We start from the raw sequence: 22,702 nt of genomic DNA, 5'->3' as shown, positions 1-22,702 counted from the left end.
AGTACTAACGAACAATCATTATCAATGCAACTATTTATGTTGTCACCATTACCAAAATTAGCTCATCATAACCCAGGTACCTTTTCAACCCTTCATCCCTGTATTTAGGTGACACTCTGTAAACATTGAACATCTATAATTTTAAGGAAACATCATTGACACTATTTTTATCACTTATTTAGGTAAATATACTAGTAATTCATTCTGTGAAATGCACAAAAGGTATTCAACTAATAAAGCACAACTGAAGAGAGGATGAAAAAGGGACAAAATGCAAGAAAAAATGCCTGAATAGAACTCAGCAGAAAAACATATTGGTTTATTGTCAGAGATTAATTGAGCTCCCGAAAGTGATTCTTGACCCCCTGCGGGTGTGGTGGTATAACCACGCCACATGTATTTTCAGGTGTTCCATTTGGGGATTTCCCTCATTGCATACAGAGCATCAGTGGTAGGTCTCCTTCACATGATCTAGAGGAAAGACAAGCATGAAAAGGAAGGGTGATTTACTTTATCAAGTATGGTTCGGTTTGTTGGCTATATTATATATTTAGCAGTTTTTCAAGTGCCATCTACTCCCATTTATGAGAGAAAACCATCAGCAGACTGAAGAGTGACGTGAATCTTCTAGCATGCCCAATCCAGAGACTCGGCCACTCTGACCATATCACCACTGCACTTCATGCCTGTCACTGGTTAAGACTAACCAAAGCCACAAGCCTGGTTCTAGGATTGGGCCCTGATAAAAAAAACCCTACCAAAGAGGAATCTAAGTCAGCTAACCAAGATCTACAGACATCAATCAACCACATGCCTGTGTGTGGCCTTCAAGAACATGGTTGTCATGAGATCTATCAAGTACATATGTTTCAGTGGAAGAACGTTGCCCTCTCATGACTCCAGCATCTAGCGATCCCTTCACCTCCGCCTTAGTGAGCATGAGCGCTTCTTTAAATTTATTGCAGGACTAAAACACCTTTCATAGGCACATTTTGAGACAGCTTTATTTCTCACTTTTGCTAGAGCTGTGGACCCTCCGAGTATCTCTTACCAACCCACAAGGGTTTCCCACACCACAGTTTAAAGTCCTTTTGATTAAAAAGCCTCTAAAGCATCATCCAAGTATTACACACCTTACCAGAGCATTATGGCCTCGTTAATTGTACCAGACTTTACACAATTGCATACCTGTACTGCAGGGGGTACTGAAATCCTCCACAGCAAACTCATCTGAAAGATTAAGAAAACAAAGAGAAGCAGGTCATTAATTTAGCAAAGAAGTTTAGTTTTTTTTCTTGATTCAGCAAGTTGGGATTCTGTTCAAAAGGAAATTTTTGCAATTTCACCCAATACTTCCTGACAACTTAGAACTGCAACAGGAACAATTCAGACCTCCCAATTTTTACCACTAGAGAGCAGATAACATATTATCCGTGTCATTACATAAATATTATGGACTTTATGGAGTTAAGTAAAGCAAAAAGGTTTTCCCTATGGGAGGTATTATTTCCTGCTCCTAAACCAGGACTCAAGGCGACAAACTCAATCCACAACATTCATTTGTCTTGCATCTTGTTGGATGGGAGAACACTTACCAGAAAGGAACACAAACAGTCTATTTTAAAAAAGTACACAATTTATTATAAATAAAAAACATATGAATTCCCAGTTAAAAACATGAAATTCACAAAGAAAACCACCTAATGTGGATATGGAGAAAGTTTTTCGAAAAAGACACTGCTATCTGTCTTAGTTATGTCATTTCGGGCCCTCGTTTGACAACAATGGGGGAATAATATTCCTTTAAACCAGGTATTTGTTGGCAACACCGAATATGACTTGATGAAAGTGCGTGGACGCGTTTCAGAAGCTTAAGTTGATAATGGCTTCCTTCTTCAGGACAGTCTCTATATGTTTTCTCCACAGAATTGTATCATACCATTGCAGTTATGTTGTAAGAAGAAATCTACAGAGTACGTAGTATTCCTGTAGTGGTCGCCTCTAATGTTCGCAGACTCCCACAGTCCTCAATATATAAGAGGAAGCTTCAGTATCAAATCGGGTCTTTTTTAGTAGCTTATTCAGTTGTGATATTATCCTCACATTCCTAGCATGATTCTCATGGGGCGTAGATATTTTAATGCCTCCAAGCGAATGCTTGTTCTGTATTGGTACGATAATAACAACGATCTGTTTCGAAAATGGGAATCCTTTCACGCAGCCGGGTAGTATTATGCACGTGGCTATTGGATACACACGGCTGTCTTTCCCGGGCTGCAAAATGCGGCGTCTTTACGATCACCGCTCGCTATATCGCTACTAAGCTACTAAAAAAGACCCGATTTGATACTGAAGCTTCCTCTTATATATTGAGGACTGTGGGAGTCTGCGAACATTAGAGGCGACCACTACAGGAATATTACGTACTCTGTAGATTTCTTCTTACAACATAACTGCAATGGTATGATACAATTCTGTGGAGAAAACATATAGAGACTGTCCTGAAGAAGGAAGCCATTATCAACTTAAGCTTCTGAAACGCGTCGACGCACTTTCATCAAGTCATATTCGGTGTTGCCAACAAATAACCTGGTTTAAAGGAATATTATTCCCCCATTGTTGTCAAACGAGGGCCCGAAATGACATAACTAAGACAGATAGCAGTGTCTTTTTCGAAAAACTTTCTCCATATCCACATTAGGTGGTTTTATTTGTGTATTTCATGTTTTTAACTGGGAATTCATATGTTTTTTATTTATAATAAATTGTATACTTTTTTAAAATAGACTGTTTGTGTTCCTTTGTGGTAAGTGTTCTCCCATCCTACAAGATGCAAGACAAATGAATGTTGTGGATTGAGTTTGTCGCCTTGAGTCCTGGTTTAGGAGCAGGAAATAATACCTTCCATAGGGAAAACCTTTTTGCTTTACTTTACAGTATATTGGTGCTCTATTTCCCTACGGGTTATTACGAGCCCCTCTCTTCTATTTATACCTTTATGGAGTTATACATCCCATATTCTATGTAGCTTTGGTGTGATCACCCATTTTACTACTAGATAAAAAATAAAGCCATATTCTTTCGATGCATTTGGAGAGTAACTATGATTTATTCTGTCAAGGGCAGAACATAATCCTTGACACAAAAAAATTAATTTCGGTAGCGGCATCTTTTAGGTCAGGGTGCTTTATCAAGAAAGGGGGGAGCATCCACCAGTCCTTTTACTCAGAGGTGTAAAGCAGGTCCCTGTAGCTCAAGGGATGCCTTATCCCGCAAGGTCCTCCCAACCTTTCAAGGGGTCCTTTTCAGCCCATGACCAATAACTATTTTTTAAATATGGGAGACTCAGGCACCTCTTCACAATCTGATAGGGGGGCCTCATTTTGCGTTACGTTAATGCGATACATTTGAGATCTGCCACCTTCCCTTCCCCTATAGGTCAAGAAATGCTGAATATCTGGAAGCCTTATTGTGTAACTGGTTTGTCAAACATATTTCAATCCTCTCAGATGTTCCACCTCTCAGGTGATCTTTCATAAAGATCCCCTTTGCAAGTAAACAAAATTGCCACTTACTTTAAAGGTTCATCAATAAACGCTTAACAGGTATTTAACAGGTACTAAATATACATTAATGATTAGGAGACAAAGGAGGGGCAATTAAGGAAAGGCAACTATGAAAAAACTGTTCTAGGAAGATTCTAGATCCTGTTTGAAAGTATTTCCTTTCTAGATCTTAGGCTTCACATTTAAGAAGGTACAACTTGCCAGAGAAGCACCCCCCAAGCGGAACAGCTATCCACCAGACCTTTTGTGTGATGATGCGTCAGGGAGAGTCAGGTGATCATAACTAGAGTCTTGTCAAGACACTTCATCACAACATAATGAGTGGTGGGCTCCATGGAAATGATGCCCCATGCCACCTAGAGTTTCTTTGAAATTAAAACAGTCTTCAATCAGTCACAGCCTGCCTTCAGAAGGTTCCGAGACTAAGGGCTTTTCTTGCTGGTAAATTAGCATTGCGTATCTAAATGTCAACCCTCCCTGCATCCGGTAACAATCTTTAACTTTCTTCTTTGCATAAAACAAGCTCTTGGTGCATTCAGCATCTTGCTTCCCACACAAAAGGAGATTAATGGTACCCAATAGCCCAAGCCAATGAAATAATATAGAAATCTACCTGTTTCATAGTAATCAGTTACTGTGACCATAGCCGGTTTTCTGTGTCTCACTTCAAAGTCTTGATCAACTGAGAACCAAAAGGATATGGTAGCATTGGAGACCTACAGAAGATAAAATAGACACCAGCATAAGATCACTGCTTTTGGATTAAGTTTGTTTCATTTTGTGAATCTTGATTTTTCAGTGACTACAGAAGATTTTTTAACCTAAGGCAGAAGCCAAATAGATGAAATTATAATGGGTGGTGTAGGGAGTTAGATTTGCTACTCTACCAGATGTCATGTACAACCACTATTTGGTTTGGGAGTTTAAAAGTATAGGGAGACAAATTGAATATAGCAAAGGCTACACCTGACACTGTTTGGATGCTCATAAAGCCAACATTCACTGTGGTTATTACTTACATATGTTCTGCAATTAAATTAATATGAACCTATTGTGGCTCACAGAGGATCATTCACTTCTTGACCACAAAAAGTCTTGCATTAGATTTTAAGAAATATTCACCTTGTAATATAAATTTTGGTGAAATCTAATTGATCAGTTTTCTAATGATGGAACACAGCCCGATAATCAGTAAGGGTGCGACAAAAGCACAGGAGCAGTGTGGTATGTTTTCTAAAGTAATGTACCAGTGACAAATGGGTGCATGAAAAATAAATACAAATTACAATTCACTTAAAGTTCAAATATATGACTAAACCAGACTCTTAGGATGTTAATTCAGTGTTTGGTGAGCACACAGCATCCAATAAATAAATGACAGATGCTCCATCCGCAAAAACATGTACTACGCCCACCCAATTTAGAGGTGAGAAGCTGTTGGGTTTTCGGCAGCCGTGCCTCATGTGTATCTGGCTTTGGAAGCCACTAGATATAAGTAATAGCCACCCACCCCAGGAAAGGCTGGAGTCAATAAATTGCCCTGCCTGAGCCTGCCTTGTTGGAAAACTATTAATGGTCCCAATTCATAAAGATAAGTCTCCATCAGGACAAATTATATATTTGTTTTGAAAAACAATTCCCCACTTTGCAGAGTGGTCAAAACAAATATGACACCTATTGGCAAAGTTCTCTGCCTGCAACTACCTTGCAAGCGGCTGTACTGATGGATTTAGAGAGTCCTAGTGAGCAGGCAGGGAACACTAAATTTGGTGGATGGTCCTCCACTAGGGAAATCTAGCCATGTCCACAGCTAAACTGGTGGCACAGCAGACCGCCCGTCAGGGTCTGAAGGGACTGCTATATTTATTTCTTCTCGTTTCATGTGTGTTATCAACAGTAAGGCTTTTGTAGAATAGTATTCAGAAATATAAAGGCAACAAGGTTTGGTGGCTACCTACTCATGTGCCCTCTTGACACTAAAATGTGAATATATACTCCTGGTTGCCCACCTCTAGGGCACAGAACTGAAAAATACTTACATGTTCCAGGTAAATAATGGCGTTGTTAGGGTGGACCTCTGTCCGTCCAATGCCCGACCAGTTGTCCAGCTAGAAGGAAATAGGATAGAAGGAAAATTAGTGACAACAATTAACTCCAAATCTATAACAAGAAAAAACATGAACACACAGAGAACATTATGAGATTCTTTAGTTACTTATAATTATTATTACTAACTCAAGGGTGGGCATATTGGATTTGATTACTGATCATATGTTGGCTTATTCTGATGTCACCCAATTTTTTAATACAGAGCATCTGAGGATCTGGGATTCAGAATGGTGTCCCAAGATCACCCACTTATGATGACGTGGGAAACTCAGCATTCAAATTCAGATTTTGCGGTTCTATGCTCTATAATTAATATATCAGAGTCCACATGTATCATAGGATAGCATAGAAAGAGACCTAAAAGTATGCACCATTCCCAAGGCCGACTTTCAAATTGCATGCATTTTAAAGCAAGATGTGACACTTGGGTGAACGTCATTCAGCTTCTACTATCTTAGGAACAGGCATAACAGCACACTGGAAAATAAGACATTAACATCTTAAAAAGAACAAAAACATTATCATCGATATTATATTTGCAAAACACGAACACAGGAGCAATTAGAAACAAATGCAAAAAAAGACATGAAGGGAGAGAGTGAAAGTGACACCATATGAAATTGAAGATGGGATACTGCCTTACTTGCTATTCAAGTGCCTGCACAGCCACCTGCCTCCTAAAAGCTCCTCATGGAGTACCATATTATGCACTATTAAGTGTGTGTGATGCCCAGTGTATTAGGGTATTCAATGACGAGCTAAGCATCAGACAGGGCATCTTCCCTGACCCTGTGAAGTTGTCAAGGATCAAATCTCTGCATGTCAAATCTGGATTGAGATGTGAATCCACAACATTGTTTGTCACTCTTTGGGGCTGATTTTGATGGTGGACACCACTGTAGTGGGATTGGGATCGCCCGCCTGTCATGTGGCGGTCCCGGACCTCTAATTATGATGCAACTGCAACCGCGGCAGTCGCATCTGGCAATTTAACATTGCGGCGGGTGCTGCTGGCTGCAGCACCCGCCACAATCTTAATTGGCCATGTTGTGCATTTCCATGCACAATGTGACAGGCACCGCCCGGTGCCTGCCACCTTGTGCATGGAAATTGTACCCCCCCCAAGTGCACAACTGCCCCCCCAGGGGGCCAATAACGGGCACCCTTAAGCCAGCCTCCGCCTGCCTTTCCGTGGCGGTTCAGCCACCATGGAAAGGATTGCTGATGCCAGCATTGTGATGGGGGTACCTCCACCATACCCCCGGTCAGATCCGCTCCGCCAGGCAATCACAACGATTGCCTGTGGCGGAAGCGTGGCCAGTGCTCTTTGGGCCGGCCAGGCTTTTGGCAGTATTCCCCCGCCATCCTAATGTGGCGGGGTAAAATGGGAGCCAGATGGGGATGAGACCGCCACCGCCTTGCCGGCGGTGGAGGTCTCTCTGCCATCATAATGAGCACCTTAGTCCTTGCCACTAGGTCTTTTAATGATTAGATGATGTGTACACTCAGGTTTAACATATTTACAGCCATTTCTTGTCAAAACTCTCTCCCTGTAATCGAACGTTAGCTAATTACCACCAGCCCATCAATCTCACCAATAATTCACCTGAAACCACATAGCCCCCCACTAATGATCACACCTACCTGGTATTAATATATCACAAAGTAACTGAAGTAAATGTAAACAATTGTTTCTTGAGAGCACATGATTAATTCCAATAACCAACAATAACCCGTGAATTAACCACTAACCTTGGGTTTCGAAGCAGCGGGCTACTAGCCATAAAGCGATTCAACGCCTCATCAGGGGTAGTACGCGCTATATAAATTTAACTACAGTTACCACTGTCACCAATCTGAGGTTAGAGTACCCCCCCGTGGTTTACGCACTATCTTCATAATGGATCAATATTAGTATTCTCTGCTCATTCATCCTTATACGATGAAAGAGAAGCTACTTTGCCTAAACTCTCAAACTTGAGTTATGCTATAGATCTCATCAATTTCTGCTCATCCTGCCACATACATGTGATCTTCTGACTCAACATTATCCCCTCAAGTAAGGGTAAAAAGATTGGATCTGCATTTGCTTGTGTTTTCCCCCCTCAGTCATGCATCATTTGTATCTTTTCAAATGGCAACTTCATATTAAAGTGGATTTGCAACATGAAGGACCACATGTCTGAATAAGATGTCAGCATCATCATTCAGTTGTCCCTGACCCTAAACTGTGCTCAAGATCATCAATTATTCCCTAGTCCAAAAACGACAACACAAATTCTTTAGAATTTTATAGGTAAAAAAGCTACTAGCTTGAGTGGTGTTAATCCATAAACTCTTCCACACACCCTCTAAACTACCTCTCTGATCTCTAAGTACATTTACGGTCCCCCGTCCTTGCCCAGCCATCTCTTCAGGTGCCCTAATGCTGTAACAATATTTCAGGTCATACAAATATGCAAACTTAGCTAATAAATAAACATGATTCTCAACTGAGTGAGGAACCTTACATCAATATCCGAGGAGGAATCAAAGCTAAATAAGAACCACAATGTAATAACAGTGACTGAAACCTACAGATGCTGAATCCAGGTTTAAACACAGGAAAATGAAAGAACTGGAAAGTTGGCCATTCAACATAAAGGAAAACAGGAACCCTTGTATAATAACACAGCACCTTGCCAAGAGGTGTGTGGATATGCAAACACAGTATCTGCCCTGGAATGATCCGATAATGATGCCAACTTAAAACACTCCCTATACATTCATGTGTTGGAATGCAGTGATGAGGCACTCATAACCAGAAATGACTCTACAAACCATTATTAAAAAAATAGTAAACATTAAACTGGTATTCAAAGGTTACCTTTTTTACTGTCGACTTTACAGGGATGAAGCCAGAGGGCATTTTCACATCCACGACAGCCATATTTGAGGATGGACGTTTACCGATGTAACTGGAAGGAACATTGAAAGTGAGAGGGGTTTTACAGCAGAAGGTAAATCGAGAGCATAGCAGACAGATCAGGCATCTCATACAGTGGAAAAGAAGAGGTGTGTCTATTGCTATGACAGCAAATAACCAGGAACAGTATTGGAAAGAATCCCATCAAAGTCACTGGTATTTACTGGTCATGTTTTGTAAAAGACATTTGAAGGCCATAAGACTTAAATCTCAGTTTTAGTTCATTAGAATTCACACTAAGATATTTCTCCTCTTTTCCAGTATTTTGTACAGTCATTAGATATCACAGAATATTGTAAGACTGAATAAAATCACATTTGAATTCGCGTGGGGTAAGGAGTGAGGCTGACCGGGTGTCCAACATTGAGGCCCTAACGTGCGGTTTCCGTCAGGGATCAGCCCTCTCCCCCCTCCTTTTCAACATCTACCTACAGCCTCTTATGGTGGCTTTGGCCTTCATGGAGTGCCAAGTTTTAAATTAAGCTGATGACACGCATATTATCATCCAGATTGACAACTTCCCCTTGGCCTACGCACATATGCAAAACATACTTAGGTACACAGTCAATTGGATGACAGCCCACTCACTCAATATTAATCCCGACAAAACCACGGTACTGGCCAGTACCACTCGAAACAACCCATGGATCGACCTTTTCTGGCCAAGAGAGTTAGGTACCACTCCCACGCCAGCCCCGGTCATAAAAATTCTTGGCATAAAAATAGAAGCCAAGCTCTCCATGTTGAACCAGGTATCCACCCTGGCAGGGACATGTGTGGGCTTACTGAGACAGCTGCGGAGACTTGCACCCCTTCTCTCATTCAATGCTCTGCGGATGGCCGTGGCGGCAATGATTAGGTCAAGGTTGGATTATGGCAACTCTGTGTATATTGGCCTCGCTGAGAAGTTGTTAACAAAACTCCAAGTGGCCATGAACACCGCTGCTAGACTAATCTTCAGGCTCCCATGGCGTGCACACACCACCCCCCTATTGCATCATCTGCACTTGCTTCCGATCAAACAGAGAGCCAGGTTCAAAGGTCTCTGCATAGCCCACAAAGCCATCCACGGCCAGGCCACGGCCTACAATAAGGAGCTCCTGGCAAACTATGTGCCAGGGTGTACCCTTCGTTCATCTGAAGCTGACCTTTTGACCTGCCCCCACTTCAATACATCCTTCAAAGGGGGCAGGTTTGTTTCCGTAATGATGCCGCAGCTCTGGAACAGGCTGACGGAAAGCCTTCGCAGGGTACCCGCCCTTCTTCCATTTAGGAAAAACTTAAGACGCTTCTTTTTACTGAAGCCTCGAGCACAATCAAGGCCGAGTTCAGTGTATGTACATGCTGATGTGGTGAGGTTTAGGCTCTCTCTCATAGCGCTAAGAGGCCTGTTAGTGAATATGCGCTCTATAAATCCCAGTTAGCATTAACATTACCATACGCTCTGCTAAGATGTGCTAGGGGTGTCTCTCACCTCCTTTGACGCTGCCATAGAGACGGGCAGAGTGGCCACACTGTCTGCAAAGAGATGCCAGGGGGTGCCCCTCTCATTCTTTGTCTATGACGTGCTACCATAGAGAGGACAGAGTGGCCACACTGTCTACAAAGAGATGCCAGTAGTATGCCTCTCTCATTCTTTGTGTGTATGTATGTAAATGTATAGGCATTTATATAGCGCACTACTTACCCGGAGGGTCCCAAGGCGCTTCGACCGCTGCGAAACCCTTCCTGGCTTCCCTGAGAGATGGTCCCTTAATGGGTATCTCCAGGGTGAGACCAGGCATCCCCGGCGGTCTGGTGGGGCCGTTAGTGAAGATGAGGCAAGCTAATGCCCAGAGTTGCCGAGTGTGAACGCTGATCAGAGTGGGCACCGAGGCGAGAGAATTATCGAGTCCGCTGACCCTGGTCCAGAAACCTGCCGCGCCGGGAATCGAACCCTGGTCCCGGGCCGTCCTCTGCTCTCGGGTCTGCCGCCTCTAACCAGTGAGCCACACTACTTCACATGCTACCATAGAGAGCGACAGAGTGGTCACACTGTCTGCAATGGTATGTCAGCGGGATGCTTCTCTCCTTCTTTGTCTTTGGTGTGCTACCATAGAGAGGACAGAGTGGTCATACTGTCTGCAAAGGTATGGCAGCGGGGTGCTTCTCTCATTCTTTGTCTATGACGTGCTACCATAGAGGGGGACAGATTGGACACATACTCTGCTAGAATATTCCAGCAGAAGGTCAGACCTTAATTGTTCTGCACTCATGGGGTTTTACCCCAGAAAAATGCCACAGGTTCCATGCTCATGCTAGAACAATTCCAACAGAAGGTGACTAACACTCCTCCTACATTAGAAGAGTGTAATGTTGAGAGCTCCTTTAAAGATAATGGAGCAATGGCAGTCTATAAACACTGGGACAGGCCCACTGCTTCCAACATTACAATGTCCTGATCCACAGCCTCCGCCTCTCTCTGTTCCCTGTTCCTTCAGGATGTGTGGATTGGGTAGGGGGAGATAGAGGTTGAGGCTGTGGATGGGGGCACATATGAACCTTTCTATGTCCTCCCGTGTCTCGCGGTGCAATTAGAGCCTCGTAAGGACAGAAGGAGAATTCTGCTCAGTGCTTGGGTCCACTGGCTTGGCTGAACAAGGAAAAACAGCTTGCTTGAGCCCAGAAAGGACCAGGGACTGACCTCCGCCCCTTTTCACAGCTGTTGCTGTGTTTGTTCAACAATTAATAGAAAAGGCCATGCGCGTCACTGTAATCGTTGAACGCTCACAGCAGTATACGTATGACTAACGTTTGACTTATAACTTAACATAGTTGTCACATTTAGAACGGATTAGGAACAGATTGACAACAACAGCTAGAGCTATCGCATACTCTGCACATCTACATGGGGGAGGAGCTATAGGCCGCACACTAATGGTTCTAATGATGAACATGTGTCCAATTGGGTTATATGGAGCAATTGCTTTTAATAAACATATAATGGAGATCTTAAATACCATTTTTATTAAAAATTGTTTGAAAAGCTTTTCATTTGAGATCTTTGACCCCCCATTTTGATTAGACTAGAATTTGGTCTTAGTCAGCAGTTTTTTAAACCATATAATGTAGTCAATACATTACTTGATATCCATATTGCACCACTGTCGAGTCTAAAAAGCCTCAATAAAGAAGACTTTAAAATACACCCAAGAGCAAGAGAGGTTGGCACTTAAACTGAGCTAGAGCTCGTGTTAGGAAACCATCAACTGCCTAGAATAAAAAACTTACCCCAATCCTAAGATGACTTGGAAGCTGCTAATTAAAAGGAACATGAACATTCTATTGTATGAGAGTGACGTAGCTGCCATATATAACTATAAGATCTTTCATTACACACATGGCACATTCTCAGATAAAAGGGAATTTTATCTAGACCCTACCTTAAATCCATTGCCCAAAAAAGCCTTTTTACATGTTAGGCTCTTATGCATCACAGTTTTGCAGTTTGAGAATTCATGGATTAGGACTGGGAACAAAATAGACAATGTCGCTTTTGCACCCGTCTTCTGAGACTATAGACCCTATCCTTCATCAATGTCCTTCTGAATAGGACTTGAGAAACAGGTATCTGAAACTACTCTTTCGAAAAGCAGGCACAGATGTATTTCATTGGTATGGTAACCCCTACAGGCCCGCAAGATAATTTACTCTGATCATGTTCAATTCTAAGGTTTTTCTTATGAATTCTTAACTGATGAATGATTATGATTACACTTTATTAATATTAGTATCTATTTGGTTGCTCCTTGTTACTATTTATTGTATTGTATTGATTGTTCATTTAAATTATGCAATAAACATTTACCTTCCTACCTACCATTTAAAGTGAGAGCTTTGGAAAAAAGACTTTGGTCTGTGGGCGTTTCTACCCCCTCTGTCTCTAGGGCGGCCTTTGCTTTTAATCAAGACATTCTGCCCTCAAGGGGTGAAATGTTAGAATAGCCTCAAAGCCTGTCATAGTGGGCTACAACGCCCCTTAAAGTCCAGCTCTTGCCTTTAGTGGCCAGTATATCAGCCTCCTATGCAGGGGCAGCTCTAGGCTAATGGTGGCCCTGGGCAAGGAGCGTAGGTATGGGGCCCCGGAAGAGGGGGTCCTGGCGGGGCGGAGCGCGGAGGCCAGTGAAGGGGGGGGGGAGGATTCAGGGTGTTTGGAAGTGGAACAGAGCCGGAGGCCACCAAATCCCTGCCAGGGGCCGCCACGCAAATATCTATCCATCCTCAGAGGATTATATATTAAGGGTATATATTGGTGTGGTGGCCCCTCGGGTTTGGTGGCCCAGTGCAGGTGCACAGTTTGCACATGCCTAAGGCCTTTCCTGTCCTATGGCAGGCTATAGGTTGTATTAATCATGTGCTATTATGAAAATCTAACAGCAACATCTCCTCCTCCATTCTGTCCCTACGGAGGGGGAAAAGTAGCTCATATATTCTCTAAATTTAGCATTTCCTTCAGATATTGGAGGATTTTTCATTTCCACACCATTGTAAAAAAGGTTATTAGAATGTACATCTGAATGAATTGATAATGTCAGCTTGCATTATCCTCTTCTTTAACCTGTATTGCAGCTTTAAAGTTCTATGTGACATGTTCCAACATGGAGTTATGTGGAGTCACCACCACTCAGGGGCTGAACCTGCATCAGAATCACTAATCACGTCTACATGCTTTAAAATGGTTTCAGTACCACCTGCCAGTGACTTAAACTGCAAGGACGCAGTACCAGGTCCATAGGCTGCAAAGTGCACTAAATACCACCTGACAAGTCCATAGGCTGCAGAGTGTACTCAATACCACTTGAAAGGTCCCAGGCTGCAGAGTGTACTCATTACCACCTGAAAGGTCCCAGGCTTCAAAGAACACTCAATACCACCTCATACGTCGATAGTCTGCAGAGTGTACTCAATACCACCTGACAAGTCCACAGGCTGAAAAGTGTACTCAATACCACCTGACAAGTCCATAGGCTGCAGAGTGTACTCAATACCACCTGAAAGGTCCCAGGCTGCAGAGTGTACTCAATACCACCTGAAAGGTCCAAGGATGCAAAGAGCACTTAATACCACCTGACAAGTCCACAGGCTGCAAAGTGTACTCAATACCACCTGACAAGTCCATAGGCTGCAGAGTGTACTCAATACCACCTGAAAGGTCCCAGGCTTCAAAGAACACTCAATACCACCTCATACGTCCATAGTCTGCAGAGTGTACTCAATACCACCTGACAAGTCCACAGGCTGCAAAGTGTACTCAATACCACCTGACAAGTCCATAGGCTGCAGAGTGTACTCGATACCACCTGACAAGTCCACAGGCTGAAAAGTGTACTCAATACCACCTGACAAGTCCATAGGCTGCAGAGTGTACTCGATACCACCTGACAAGTCCACAGGCTGCAAAGTGTACTCAATACCACCTGACAAGTCCATAGGCTGCAGAGTGTACTCGATACCACCTGACAAGTCCACAGGCTGCAAAGTGTACTCAATACCACCTGACAAGGTCATAGGCTGCAATGTGTACTCAATACCACCATTAGGGCCACAGGCTACAAAGTTCTTTCAATGCCACCTGAAAGATCCACAGGCTGCAAAGTAGGCCAAATACCACCTAAAAGGTCCTTAAGCATCAAAGTGCCTGAATAACATCTATCAGGTACTCAAACTGCACAGTGAACTCATCACCATCTTTTAGGCCTTTAAATTGCAAAATTCCCACTTGTTACCTTCTCATATTGCTAAGTTGACTTAATACTGTCTATCAGGTCTGCAGAGCAGACTCAGTTCCACCAGTAAGGTATTCAAAAGCTGCAAAGAGGACTTAATACCAACAGTCAAATCCCCAAACTGTAACCTGGACCTAGTAGCAAGCGCATAGATGCCTGCGATGTGCCTGCGATGTGGGCGATTTGCGCTATATAAATACATGTACATGTACATGTACATGTACATGTACCACCTGTCAGGTAGTCAATCTGCAAAGTTGACTCAAATCCTGTTGCACAACAGCGCACTGTGTTTTGTTAAGAAACTGAGACAAGCCTGAGGAAACTACCCCTGACCTTGAGATAGCATTGCTATCCTTCGGAACAAGGATAATGCTAAGAATGTTCTTATTCATGAAAAAATTGTAACCCAAACATACCTGACATTCACATGGACTTCAAAGCTCTTCTCAGACTTCTGGTTACAGATATCGGGTACAGTCCAGACATGCAGATCAAATGGAGCATCTCCTGTTGGACGTGGAACATTGTAACGGAGGGTGGACTGCAAGAAATTACGGAAAGGTGCTATGTTTGTTTGTCTACTTTGTGTCCTATCAGCAGCAGCTTTATGCAAGTCCTTCCTTTGGTGAGCTTTTCCTGTCTCTGGAATCTGTCATCTGGGCATGTGCCTATTTCTGACTGCCTAACTCATTGAGAACTAAAATATTGTCTCTTGTCCCTTCTTTCACTAAATCATTCCCTGTTTCTGAGGGGACTGGAATGCCACGGTAAAGCATAACTTAACAAGTGCAAACTTATTAAACAGGCCAGCTTCATATATTAAAAGAGCAAAATATAAAGAGTGGATTCACTGTCCTTGCTAGTCTGCACCAATATTCTTCTTCTAGCTTCTCCTATTACTGAACCTTTTAAATATCTATCCACGCACAACACTTATATCCTCATACTTCCAAATTATCCTTCTTTCTCCCACTCTTTTTCACTTCAACTCTGGTTGCCTCTTCCTTATGCTATCAGCATCTCTACAAACACCCCATCACCCGTCTCTATCCTCATGCCGGTCTCCCCAAACATCTTTCTTCTTCCTTGCCTCTTCCCGATGTGCGACTCATTAAATCCCTCTATCGCTTCAGGCAACAGCTCTCAGACATGCACCTCAAAGAGGACATGAATAGACACTGCTAGAAGCAAATCAGTTGGTTTTGGTGACACCCACTCCATCTTTTTGACAATAGTTGAGAGCATTGGACACAGAATTGTTTTTCACAGAATGGCTACTTGTCTAACACTGTGTAGGTGGTGTTGATGGTAAGAACTAATGTATGCATTAAAACCAACCCTATCAAAGTGTCAAGATTGTAGCAATGAGCCTTGTTGTTCCAGGACTTTTACCCAGAGTGCCCATGTTTGGTTTTGCTCTCTTCCCATTGTGCACATGGGCAGTGACTCACCTGTGTGTAGACGCAGCCAGTTCCCTTCACCTCCACATTATAGTCTCCGGGCACATGCGGAAACTTGGCACGCTGGAGCAGGAGCCGGTTACCATCATCTACGTGGAACTGGCTCTCGACTTTGCCTTCACAGCTCACTGTCACTGAACTGTCTCCATTCTTCACGTAGGTGGCAGCGCCATAAGTCGCGAGCGCATGGAGGGCCACTACAGTGTCCTGAAGTGAACAGAGTGTGCAGTAAGAAAGCAGTGATGAATAAAAAAATGTAATGGTACATCCCAAAGAAGAGAAGGCTATGCAGGATTGGGAGTCCGTAGTAAAGTCAGAGCACTACTCACTTGAGAGGTACAACAACACATGCTCCATAGCAACAATGGTTAAGATCTGTGCGTCTCTTATTAGGATCACAGACACACATTTCAACAGTAGAATTCACATGCAACCGTTATATTTAAGGATAATGTGGACCATCATTACTGCTGGTACTGCAAAGAGATGGTGGAAAGAAATTTTGAAGAACAGCGATGGACGCACTATGACAGGAGAGAGAAGAGAGAATCTATTGGTCAAATATCTAAGCATACATTGGTCATTCGACCAGGAAGGAGAGAGAACAATAAGGTCTGACCAGTGTAGATTTCAGGGGAAATGGAAAAGAAGATTGGAGAGGAAAGAGAATCTATGGAAAGGATGAATAAAGGAGGAAATCCACATAGAGATACTCTCTACTCTATCCACGTAGAGATACCCTCCTAACAACAAACTTGACAGAGTTACCAAACTGCCATTTGCAGCAATAGACTTTGGGTTTCACAACATGTATTTGGGTTTCTAGGAGCACCCAATATTTAGTAGCACAGCGGGCTGTAGACGGTTAATGTTTATATATTTATACTGATGCGTAGATCACAGAAATCCGTGGGTACACAAGAGCAGTACGAGTACAGTAGGTACGGAACAGCCTCCTTACAGGCAATGGATAGTTACAAGTACCAGGTCTAATCCATTTTGAGTTTCGAGATAGATTCTTAACTAATGTGAAATGAATTCCGGCCTCAATAAAAAGGCCAATACATTACTGTTCCAGATAGGGAAAAGGCGAATGCTGTTCGTGTTCCACCCAGGGGCAGAACGTTCACCTCCATGGTGACAGGGAGCTACTCTGATTCACTTCTATCCATTCCAGTGATAAGGGATTGTACCTTATGTTGGGAGTGCTCTAGCTTCTGGGGTGTCTCTTGCATAAAGGAATAAGCAGCATTTATAACCTATGGTAATAGCCAAGAAGATTTCCAAACGATGGTTCAACTGCACAGATGGATACGGCAAGATAGGACATCCATTTTGCTTTGTCCTCCCCACTTTTTTCTGGTTAGTTTTGATGGTTTAAGACTCTGTGCTCTATGACAATGTCAGATAGTGTCACAGTGCCTGTGCTTACCCTCTCTGAGATGTACTGTGCACTGGTTCAACATTAATGGTTTATTTGACTTACAAGGTAGACCATGGTAGATATTGTAGCAATGCACCAGTGGTGTGGAGGGTAAATGCCATATGTGGCCTGCATGGAGTATTGATACCACCCACATTATACTCTGGCAGCAGGAAGGCTGGAGTGGTGTAAACATGGACCTCTTGGCATGGGCTGGGCATCTGGGAGGGGGAAAGAAAAACTGGCATCACAAATTGTAGCTTTTAGAGTTCTCGCTTTTGAAATGGAGACACCAAATGGGGATGTGAAGAAATGAAACCACTGAAGGTTAGAAACGTTCCAGACTTTCCGCTTGGCAGGAGGCAAAACCAGATCCAATATTGACAGGAGAGAGGAAACCTCATCTCTATGCGGGTGTGTCAAGAAGAATGGACAAAGCTTCTTCTGCCAGAAGAGGGCACAGAATATCTAGGATAAGGAATTTTGGGAAGTGCTGAAAAAGGAAGCTGTAGTTTTACAAGAAAGTCATTAGGATTGGCTGTAGTTAATTCTCCAATCACTAAATAACGCACAGGATAAGACTGGCACCTCACTACCATCTGCCCAAGCATTCCTGGCACTGGAAAAAATATGTGAATGAAAGAATACAGATTAACTATGGAAAGAAATAGCCAGCAAAGATTCCTGATTCCTACTGGCACACAAGGACTGGAACCACTTTCCAAGGAGTAAGCGGTCAGCCTCCCATTGCTACTACAGGGACTCAAAAGGCAGACCTAGTCCCTGATTCCCAGCAGGAACAATTGATCACAGTAATCTGGAAACTGAGGGAACTACCTTGTGCGAGGCCTGCACTTAGAAGCCTACTCTGATGGCCCGGGGGCTGTAGGAGTTACTGGGAGAATATGTTCCAGCAGTAAGAAGAATCTGGAACATTTTTTCTACTTCAGAGAATTGAGATAAGTTGCCCTGGGATGGAACACCCTGGCATGCATGATTTCCAGGTTTGTCCTGATTATCACTTTTTATTCTGAAGGTGAATACTTCAGTGGAATCTTGCAGTGAAGGAATTTTGGCTTGTGGCGATGTGGTCAGCTTCAACTTGCAACTTGCAATTTTACCCTATTGGATTCATTGAAGAGCCAGAAAAATGCTTAAATGTAAAGGTAAAAACCAATGACTTCAGCAAGATGGAAAATTTTATTCAGCGACAAAGTTGCCTTGATGGCTTCAAAATCCTTCTTTGCCCAGCTTGGAGCTTTTGGAGCCAAACTGAAGGCTTCAGCAGAAGGCTGTTACCAAAGTTTCTGCCTTTAAGGGACCCTCGCCAACTTCAGCTTTCTTTATTGACCTGGCGAACTTTGAAAACCCCAAAATCTTTTTAAGACCCGAGGTACAATCTTTGACCAGGGCAACCTGCTTGGTTTACTTGATCTCTGCTCCATCCAAATCAGTTTAAAATTGCTCCTCGATCCCAGTAACTCTGAACTGTGTTTTTTACTTTACGCCTTGAGTTTGGTAGTTTTACCTAAAACATGTAAAAATACATATCTTCCCATATATGACTTTGATTGTTTTGATAACTTTTTTCTTATTAAAATTGTCTTTATTTTTCTATATAGGTTTGATAATTTATATATGTTGTGAATGGACTTTAATGTTGTTTGGTATTGCTTCCACTGAACACAAATGTCTCTGCATACATGCCTAGTGCTTCAGTGGTAACTATCAGGGCTTTATCATGGATTCTCTTCTATTCTATAACCCAAGCAGACTGTGTTTATTATTTGCCCAATTTCCGATATCTTATAACATATGAAAGCAGGAGTCAAACACATATATCTGCTCTTTGGATGATGTTTTCATGAGTATCATTTGTGGTCCCAAATGTCACTATCCGTCAGGACTTACCTCTGCAGTATTTACACCCATAGATCTTAAATGGAATTACAGGATCATACAGCAAGGCACACTCAAACCATAATAAAGAGCGCAATGCAGAACGTCGGGAACCCGGATATCAAGCTTTAAATCTCAGGATTTAAAGATGCTCCCTCCGGAGCGAACGTCTGCGCTCTAGAAATACCTATCCAAATATCCAAATATCCAGGATTGCAGTATCATGTCTTTCAAATTGTATTTTCCCATCTTAGTGATAGCCCTTAGTGGTCCCTGTGAGATCCAGCAATGCTTTCAGTTTAATTTAAATACTACCTACACCTCTTCCTCCCTGGTCTCAGCAAAGCATTATGTAAGGAGCCATGGACAAGACCACACCCCCTATGGATTTTGAATGGTTAAATCCAGACAGTGGAGATGAGATTGGTGTGGCTCTGTTCACGTTCTTTACTCAGAAAATTACAACATACTTTACCTTGCAAGGAACAAGAAGCTGCTCTAATGATAAAAAAACTACAAAGCTACGAAGGGAGCAGAACAAATACTGGTCGCAGAGGCAAGAGAGCAGTTCCTGTGAAAAAGAAGATAATCTTATGGGGTATCCCATTCATTAGTGTTGAAAGTCAGGAAGTTTACTCTCTCCAAAGTGAAAGGTAGTGCAAATCCTTATAAGCCAAGCTACTCGATACACACTCACATGCACCATGTTTGCACACATGGACACACACCCAATCACACCTACGCACATAGCAAAACACACAATCCCACACGTACACACTCATGTGCACCCTACCTGTGTTGAGGTGAAACCACCAGTTGGGTTCTGCTGCTTCGTGATCCACTGCACAATCTTTGCGGACTTAGTGAGATCCTCCTGAGGAATGGGATGCTTGACAAGGCGAGCCAACAGCACATAGGATGTCATCTCAACCTCAGCAGAAGGCGCCCGTGGACGGAAGCGAAAATAGGGAAACGGCTCCTCTTCTTTGGTCTCTTGAGTGCGGTGCCAGTGGACAGATCCATCTTAAGAAGTTAAAAGAGAGATGGTAATCAGAAGGTGTCCTTACACTGCTGAGATGCCTTCAGAGGGGAGAAGGGTGAGATCTACAGCATGATATATAGGCGTACACATGTGGTCTCTGAGCTATTTCATTGAAAGACTACAAGCATGAAGTGGCTACGTAGTTGTACATGCTTTGAAGGGAACCCCAATCAGTGTCCAATCATTAAAGGTGAATAAGTCTGGACTTCCCCTTTATAAACCAAAGGGGGATTCCACCAGACACAGATAGAAGCCCACAAATAATGAGAAATTAAATGTGCTTTCTTCAGTCATATCTAAAATGTGCCTACATTTTGTACATTAACAGTATGTGTCAGCTGTTCATGAATAGGTAGATTTGTTTAATTCACTTCCATTCAAACTCAGTTTCCAACATTAAACATGCATACACAGAGGATAGCAACAAAATGGGAAAGAGAAGTGTGTGAATGAGCAACTTCACAAATGAAATAGGTTAGTCAACACAAAGAAGCAGGAACAGAAAGAAGTGACCAAGAAATACGAAGGTGGCAAAATAGAGAAATTGATGCAGTCCACAGAGCATTTAGAAAGAATGGGAATACAAGCAAAAGAGGGAGAAAGACAAAGATACGAGAAGAAGAATCAGAGGTAACTCCTGCTTATAAGGAAAACAAAAACATAGAGTAAAAGGTAAAAATCAATAGTGAGAACACCCTGACAGGAGATTGCAAGAGAGCCTGGAGTCAGAGGAGACATGGCAATAAAGCCATGAAACAGAGCAAGAACCACAACAAAGAAACAAGAGTTTTGGAAGTTATTTAAGTAACTATTATGAGCTGGTGTTTGATTCCAGGTGCTATTACCAAGTCAAGGGTATTGGTCATAGCTTTGCACAGCGTTGCTGGGTAATTGGGTTATCCCCCTGCAGAATTATATGAAAAGGGGAAAAACATGCATAACTTGGTATTACTAACCGGGTTTCTGCATGTGTTTTTCAGCAGGCTTGGATATTTTCAGGACACATATCCCACTGCTTTTTGCATGGAATTTGTGGAAGGAGTTAACACAAATCGTTCAATTCCCATTTTAGCAGAAAAGTTGACTTTGTGGCTGCAATGTGATAACCAACCACATCAGAACAAAGTTAGTAGGTTACAGTAGTACCAATAAAAGGATAAATGGAAAGGAGGTGTGAACCATGAAAGAAGCAAGCCAAAAAACACAAAATATAGGAGTTGGGAATGGGTTAGATTTAGTTTACGCGAGGATAATATTCTTAAAGACTCACTATCCCCTTACCCTCCACAATTGCTTCCTTATCCAGGGACTCCAGCAGCTCTCTGCGTTTGTCGTCCTTGCCAGCCAGGCCAAAAGCGTACGCCATGAGTGACTTGGTGTAGACATCCTTTGATTCCTTGTAGGTTGTTTCGAGGCAGAACAAGGCGTTGCGGACAACGGGGTGCTGCAGAGAGGTATTGAAATGCAAGCATCAGGTGTAGACACAGCCACAGGGTTTAAATGCATGGACTTTGCTTCAAAATACCACGGTCATAATACAATCAAAGTAAGGGACATTAGCAAAGGGAAGGTGCAGATGTTCCAAGGTTGCTAGGACAGAGGTGGAGTAAGAAAAGGAGAAGCACTGCAAGTTGATGTTCTTCAAAGGGCTTTGGACAGTCTTCTCTTGGAGACATCTTGGGATGATGCTCGCAGGCTCACTCATATAGGAAGCAACAGATGTGACGAGGGCCATCCACACAGTTCAAAGAAAAAGAGGCTTTAGCCCCTTGGCTGCTGGGGTAATTTTCCTGCTGTGCTGGGGGGCGGGGGGCGCACACAGCGCCCTAGTGCTCATGACGAACTCAGCTCGTTATGAGCCACAGTGCTCCTGTGCTCATGACGAGCTCAGCTCGTCATGAGCCACAGTGCTCCAGTGCTCATGACGAGCTCAGCTCGTCATGAGCCACAGTGCTCCTGTGCTCATGACGAGCTCAGCTCGTCATGGCCACACCGTTTCCTCAGAACGCTCAGCACAGCAGGGGAATTATCCCAGCTTGCGAGCGTTCTAAGGGCCATGACGAGCTCAGCTCATCATCAGCACACGAGCACCATGGCTGATGACGAGCTGAGCTCATCATCAGCATGGGAGGGGTTAGAAGTGAACCAGGAGACATTCTTTAACATGGAGATCAGAGGCTCACTGTCCACTCCAATACCACAGAGCACTATACTATTTCTGGAAATCAGAGGGAATTCTTTCCACAATGTCTGAACAAAATGTCTCTATTTAATGTTTTCTTTTAGCTCCATAGGAGAGCAGTTAATCTCTAAGACGTTCTCAGATATTAGAATGGACCCTGGAGACACACCAGTGTTGTTATTATTATTTTAACAATCAACCCAAATCTATCAGTCTTGCATGAGCCCTGAAGACCTCAACAATACTAGTATGCTTAAAGGTCTCAATGTAATCTCTCGTATGTAACCC

The 22,702-nt window shown here is 42.9% G+C and overlaps 1 protein-coding gene across 2 annotated transcripts in view; it reads right to left on the bottom strand.

Annotated features, from left to right (window-relative positions):
- Nucleotides 1–298: 298 nt before the first annotated feature.
- Nucleotides 299–22,702, bottom strand: part of LOC147706549 (alpha-2-macroglobulin-like) — a 163,197-nt gene continuing 140,793 nt past the window's right edge. For both annotated transcript variants that reach the window (XM_086933016.1, XM_086933014.1), the window contains 9 exons: nucleotides 21,514–21,676; nucleotides 19,984–20,213; nucleotides 15,860–16,075; nucleotides 14,825–14,949; nucleotides 8,542–8,632; nucleotides 5,606–5,674; nucleotides 4,180–4,282; nucleotides 1,189–1,230; nucleotides 299–471 (listed from right to left, as the gene is read on the bottom strand). In XM_086933016.1, coding sequence (XP_086789142.1) covers nucleotides 446–471; nucleotides 1,189–1,230; nucleotides 4,180–4,282; nucleotides 5,606–5,674; nucleotides 8,542–8,632; nucleotides 14,825–14,949; nucleotides 15,860–16,075; nucleotides 19,984–20,213; nucleotides 21,514–21,676 — 1,065 coding nt within the window. In that variant the 3' untranslated portion in view covers nucleotides 299–445. The remainder of the gene's footprint in view (nucleotides 472–1,188; nucleotides 1,231–4,179; nucleotides 4,283–5,605; nucleotides 5,675–8,541; nucleotides 8,633–14,824; nucleotides 14,950–15,859; nucleotides 16,076–19,983; nucleotides 20,214–21,513; nucleotides 21,677–22,702) is intronic.

This window comes from Lissotriton vulgaris, chromosome 7 (assembly GCF_964263255.1).
Source record: "Lissotriton vulgaris chromosome 7, aLisVul1.2, whole genome shotgun sequence".
Taxonomy (NCBI): Eukaryota; Metazoa; Chordata; class Amphibia; order Caudata; family Salamandridae; genus Lissotriton; species Lissotriton vulgaris.
The sequence above is the reverse complement of the archived record's forward strand: the minus strand, read 5'-3'. Positions and strand labels throughout refer to the sequence as shown.